The sequence below is a fragment of the Athalia rosae genome, chromosome 3 (assembly GCF_917208135.1).
Source record: "Athalia rosae chromosome 3, iyAthRosa1.1, whole genome shotgun sequence".
Classification (NCBI taxonomy): Eukaryota; Metazoa; Arthropoda; class Insecta; order Hymenoptera; family Athaliidae; genus Athalia; species Athalia rosae.
In genome coordinates this window covers 8,772,877-8,779,563 of record NC_064028.1, presented here as the reverse complement: position 1 = coordinate 8,779,563, position 6,687 = coordinate 8,772,877, and the positions used below count along the sequence as shown (strand labels likewise).

Genomic DNA, 6,687 nt, shown 5'->3' with positions numbered 1-6,687 from the left:
TTAATTGAAATTGATGATTCACACTCCTGATCCACTTATTCTGAATTCACTGATATTCGTTACGAAGAATGGTGCAAGTGTTTCCTATCTTAATATATTTTTATATAAGACGGACCAGATAGGCGAGGCAGTGTTTTGAGAAATCATGTCCCAGCATGCATTTTATCCTATGAGTTCGATCCTACTCCTTTGCTATAAGATCAAGACATTACCTAGTTGCTTGCAGGACTGAGTATATGCATGCTTGTATGCAATAGATCAATCATGCTTTCGTACAAGCCGGAAGTGATAAGGTAGAGCTCTAGAATACCGGCCCTGAGAATGCAAAGTTTCTCCAAAAGTGGAGATTTGTATCAGGAGAACAGGAAACCCGAGGAGGTGTTCCGAGACCCCATGTGCCTCATCATGTGCATGCATTGAATCATTTGTATTCATTCCTAATATGATAGAGAGAACGACTGATTCTATGCAGGACTAACTATATGCTTGACCGTGTATTCATTGATTCAATCAATCGTCGATACAAAAGGAAAAGAATAATTTTTAGCCCTTAAACAGCAGTCCTCTAGTCTCGAATTTAGCCCAAAATTTTTCTAAGTATCAGGAGAACAGGAAACCCGAGGAGGTATTCCGAAACCTGGTGCCTCATCAGGTGCATGCGTTCCATCCTGTATATTTCTTCCTAGTATTATGAAGAGAGCAACTGATGCTTCGCAGGACTAACTGCCTGTGCATGCAATCGTTCAATCACGCTCTCGCACAAGCCGGAAGTGATAAGGTAGAGCTCTAGAATACCGGCCCTGAGAATGCAAAGTTTCTCCAAAAGTGGAGATTTGTATCAGGAGAACAGGAAACCCGAGGAGGTGTTCCGAGACCCCATGTGCCTCATCATGTGCATGCATTGAATCATTTGTATTCATTCCTAATATGATAGAGAGAACGACTGATTCTATGCAGGACTAACTATATGCTTGACCGTGTATTCATTGATTCAATAAATCGTCGATACAAAAGGAAAAGAATAATTTTTAGCCCTTAACGGCAGTCCTCTAGTCTCGAATTTAGCCCAAAATTTTTCTAGGTATCAGGAGAACAGGAAACCCGAGGAGGTATTCCGAAACCTGGTGCCTCATCAGGTGCATGCGTTCCATCCTGTATATTTCTTCCTAGTATTATGAAGAGAGCAACTGATGCTTCGCAGGACTAACTGCCTGTGCATGCAATCGTTCAATCACGCTCTCGCACAAGCCGGAAGTGATAAGGTAGAGCTCTAGAATACCGGCCCTGGAAATGCAAAGTTTCTCCAAAAGTGGAGATTTGTATCAGGAGAACAGGAAACCCGAGGAGGTGTTCCGAGACCCCATGTGCCTCATCATGTGCATGCATTGAATCATTTGTATTCATTCCTAATATGATAGAGAGAACGACTGATTCTATCCAGGACTAACTATATGCTTGACCGTGTATTCATTGATTCAATAAATCGTCGATACAAAACGAAAAGAATAATTTTTAGCCCTTAACGGCAGTCCTCTAGTCTCGAATTTAGCCCAAAATTTTTCTAGGTATCAGGAGAACAGGAAACCCGAGGAGGTATTCCGAAACCTGGTGCCTCATCAGGTGCATGCGTTCCATCCTGTATATTTCTTCCTAGTATTATGAAGAGAGCAACTGATGCTTCGCAGGACTAACTGCCTGTGCATGCAATCGTTCAATCACGCTCTCGCACAAGCCGGAAGTGATAAGGTAGAGCTCTAGAATACCGGCCCTGGAAATGCAAAGTTTCTCCAAAAGTGGAGATTTGTATCAGGAGAACAGGAAACCCGAGGAGGTGTTCCGAGACCCCATGTGCCTCATCATGTGCATGCATTGAATCATTTGTATTCATTCCTAATATGATAGAGAGAACGACTGATTCTATCCAGGACTAACTATATGCTTGACCGTGTATTCATTGATTCAATAAATCGTCGATACAAAAGGAAAAGAATAATTTTTAGCCCTTAACGGCAGTCCTCTAGTCTCGAATTTAGCCCAAAATTTTTCTAGGTATCAGGAGAACAGGAAACCCGAGGAGGTATTCCGAAACCTGGTGCCTCATCAGGTGCATGCGTTCCATCCTGTATATTTCTTCCTAGTATTATGAAGAGAGCAACTGATGCTTCGCAGGACTAACTGCCTGTGCATGCAATCGTTCAATCACGCTCTCGCACAAGCCGGAAGTGATAAGGTAGAGCTCTAGAATACCGGCCCTGGAAATGCAAAGTTTCTCCAAAAGTGGAGATTTGTATCAGGAGAACAGGAAACCCGAGGAGGTGTTCCGAGACCCCATGTGCCTCATCATGTGCATGCATTGAATCATTTGTATTCATTCCTAATATGATAGAGAGAACGACTGATTCTATCCAGGACTAACTATATGCTTGACCGTGTATTCATTGATTCAATAAATCGTCGATACAAAACGAAAAGAATAATTTTTAGCCCTTAACGGCAGTCCTCTAGTCTCGAATTTAGCCCAAAATTTTTCTAGGTATCAGGAGAACAGGAAACCCGAGGAGGTATTCCGAAACCTGGTGCCTCATCAGGTGCATGCGTTCCATCCTGTATATTTCTTCCTAGTATTATGAAGAGAGCAACTGATGCTTCGCAGGACTAACTGCCTGTGCATGCAATCGTTCAATCACGCTCTCGCACAAGCCGGAAGTGATAAGGTAGAGCTCTAGAATACCGGCCCTGGAAATGCAAAGTTTCTCCAAAAGTGGAGATTTGTATCAGGAGAACAGGAAACCCGAGGAGGTGTTCCGAGACCCCATGTGCCTCATCATGTGCATGCATTGAATCATTTGTATTCATTCCTAATATGATAGAGAGAACGACTGATTCTATCCAGGACTAACTATATGCTTGACCGTGTATTCATTGATTCAATAAATCGTCGATACAAAACGAAAAGAATAATTTTTAGCCCTTAACGGCAGTCCTCTAGTCTCGAATTTAGCCCAAAATTTTTCTAGGTATCAGGAGAACAGGAAACCCGAGGAGGTATTCCGAAACCTGGTGCCTCATCAGGTGCATGCGTTCCATCCTGTATATTTCTTCCTAGTATTATGAAGAGAGCAACTGATGCTTCGCAGGACTAACTGCCTGTGCATGCAATCGTTCAATCACGCTCTCGCACAAGCCGGAAGTGATAAGGTAGAGCTCTAGAATACCGGCCCTGGAAATGCAAAGTTTCTCCAAAAGTGGAGATTTGTATCAGGAGAACAGGAAACCCGAGGAGGTGTTCCGAGACCCCATGTGCCTCATCATGTGCATGCATTGAATCATTTGTATTCATTCCTAATATGATAGAGAGAACGACTGATTCTATCCAGGACTAACTATATGCTTGACCGTGTATTCATTGATTCAATAAATCGTCGATACAAAAGGAAAAGAATAATTTTTAGCCCTTAACGGCAGTCCTCTAGTCTCGAATTTAGCCCAAAATTTTTCTAGGTATCAGGAGAACAGGAAACCCGAGGAGGTATTCCGAAACCTGGTGCCTCATCAGGTGCATGCGTTCCATCCTGTATATTTCTTCCTAGTATTATGAAGAGAGCAACTGATGCTTCGCAGGACTAACTGCCTGTGCATGCAATCGTTCAATCACGCTCTCGCACAAGCCGGAAGTGATAAGGTAGAGCTCTAGAATACCGGCCCTGGAAATGCAAAGTTTCTCCAAAAGTGGAGATTTGTATCAGGAGAACAGGAAACCCGAGGAGGTGTTCCGAGACCCCATGTGCCTCATCATGTGCATGCATTGAATCATTTGTATTCATTCCTAATATGATAGAGAGAACGACTGATTCTATCCAGGACTAACTATATGCTTGACCGTGTATTCATTGATTCAATAAATCGTCGATACAAAACGAAAAGAATAATTTTTAGCCCTTAACGGCAGTCCTCTAGTCTCGAATTTAGCCCAAAATTTTTCTAGGTATCAGGAGAACAGGAAACCCGAGGAGGTATTCCGAAACCTGGTGCCTCATCAGGTGCATGCGTTCCATCCTGTATATTTCTTCCTAGTATTATGAAGAGAGCAACTGATGCTTCGCAGGACTAACTGCCTGTGCATGCAATCGTTCAATCACGCTCTTGCACAAGCCGGAAGTGATAAGGTAGAGCTCTAGAATACCGGCCCTGAGAATGCAAAGTTTCTCCAAAAGTGGAGATTTGTATCAGGAGAACAGAATAGGCGAGAAGGTTCTCTGAGACGTCATGACTGATCATGTGTATGCATGCATGCACCATCACTTGCATGCGACGGGGTAACCTGAGTGAGAGACATATGTTGCGATGATAGATGCCGGGGTGTAACCAATAAGAACCAGGTGACAATTCAAAAACAGCTGTTTGTTTATTAATCAGTTGTGAAGATAGAATACATTCAACAATTGCTTTATGAAAATATTCATCACTAATAATACCATCCTTTCAATATTATTTACAAGATGTATGTATATTCCATTATTATAATACGGCTTCACTAATTGTAATAAATACAAGGCATGAAGACATAGTGACTTGTTCATACGTTATCGATTATTCGCAAGTACAACTATTTTCATTCTCCACTGAATTGAAAACTAGCGGAAGCGTAAGCGGTCCATGCCGAATGTAAGACGATGCTCTTCAGTGAGTGCTAAATTATTCTTCAGGCACTGGCCCTTTCAGCGAGTCCCTGTGACTGCTGACCGCGTAGAAAGTCGGATATCTTGAGAGTACTGAAAAAACTAAAATATCTCTATGAGTATTAGTTTAAATCTAATTTTCACCACGGATTCGTACTCTTCAGGTTTTGAAAGTATCTTGAAGAAGCATACTGCGAATAATTTTCAAAATACTTCACTTCTCGCCCCTGGAAAAATAGTAGTCTGATTTTTTTTTAAATGTTAGCCGAAAATCAACTATTTGTTACATAGGGCTCTTCAAGGTTTTCCATCCATGAAATTATCGTTGCATATTCTGATATCACTAAACTGATAATCCAAATATAGCCGGTATAGCATTGAGAATAGATGTAGGTATAAATTTCACTTGGGTAAAATATCTTTTTTGCGAATTCACAGAGCTAAGTACCCATGTATCATTAATTAGTTTATTGATATATTGATTCATTTGTTATTGTATATTCAAATAGTTATAATAATATGTAACGCTAAATTAGGTATCGGTTTTTTTTTTACATAATGTTCTGGTGGTTTGAAATAACATCGTCTTCTACCTATGTACAAAGACAGTGCAACGTATATGCATTAAAAGTAATGATAATCATTTGTATAATAATGGTAATAATAAAAGTAACTAAATTATATCCTATATTACAATCTGGTCGACAATCATCGAGTACATTCAACATACAAAGATACAAACTTCCCTTGCATACAGAACTACCCGTTAACTTCATTATTTCATCAGTTTTTTTCATCCTCTTAACAGTTTTACGGTAATGTACAAGGGATCAAGACTCCCGGTTGGTAAAGTAAAACTAATATTGTACAACTTTGGAGGAATGTTGTGATGGCTCGGCACAAGTTTTGCGACGAATCACTCAGTAAAACCACAATGGCACTTTACATTTTAAATATAATAATGTTTACAATATACATTTCATACGTGTGTATATTCACACGCAGTCGTACACGTCCACATAGAGAACGGGAAAGCAGGGGAGTTGCACGCACTATTGATGCACGTACTATGCGTATATGTATGTGCGCGATGCGTGTATTTATACACTCGCAAGTGATCCATGTAAAACCTATTCAATAGATAGCAACAATAACAACAGTGTACGGACTTTTAGTTCATCCACTTGCGGCAGTTAGGCGCACCACATGCGCATGCTATTTTGTGCTGGTCGTCTTCGATGTCAAATTTGTAATCATATGCCAGCTGAAAGAGAGAAAGTGAAATCAAGAATGCTGTGTTATTACTCATAAAGTTGTAGTTTAGGAGTAGCTTACCTCTTCACCGCGGGAGATACGTCGCTTTGCGAAGATGATGATTCGGAGGTCACGCTCGACCTCGACGATCTCCGCTACGCAATTTGGGTTACACGAGTGGTTGATGTAACGAGCTAATCCTCCACACAGTGTCGCATCAACTACTCGTTCTTCGTCAAGACGAAACATGTAGATTCCACGATTCTGTAACGGTTAAACATATGATCATGGTCAGAGCACTCCATCAAATAAGGTTTTACCCTCGGAAACACAGCAAACACACTTCTAGAGAGTAGCTCATTCTGTGGAACAACATGGACATTGATTCGGGTGACGAGATATCTATAGCCAATCATAGGGTAGCCAATGCCAATATCATAATTCGGAAATTTATCAGGATTTGCCTACTACTCGCACTTGCAAATTTATTATGTAAGATTCCAAAAAATATATACTATTTTTATTATTGATGAACCTGCAAATTAGCATATACCTATAGCAACGAATTCAAAATCAATCTGATGTTATTAATACCCATGAAAGTGCTGATATGGGTTGTACTGTGGCTTGATAAGTTTTTAATTAAATGAACTATGATTCCTACAGAATGTCCTACGCTCCTCAATGAAATGTCATAATCTTTACTCAGAAGGAAACAATGACATAGCATAAACACTACTAAAATAAGATAAAA

The 6,687-nt window shown here is 40.5% G+C and overlaps 1 protein-coding gene across 1 annotated transcript in view; it reads right to left on the bottom strand.

The window, feature by feature from the left end:
- Positions 1-5,132: 5,132 nt before the first annotated feature.
- The window catches only part of LOC105691363 (histone-lysine N-methyltransferase 2C-like), a 31,706-nt gene continuing 30,151 nt past the window's right edge, over positions 5,133-6,687 (bottom strand). Inside the window, exons 35-36 of the mRNA XM_048652970.1 lie at positions 6,015-6,197; positions 5,133-5,943 (exon numbers count right to left, since the gene is read on the bottom strand). Coding sequence (XP_048508927.1) covers positions 5,851-5,943; positions 6,015-6,197 — 276 coding nt within the window. The 3' untranslated portion in view covers positions 5,133-5,850. The remainder of the gene's footprint in view (positions 5,944-6,014; positions 6,198-6,687) is intronic.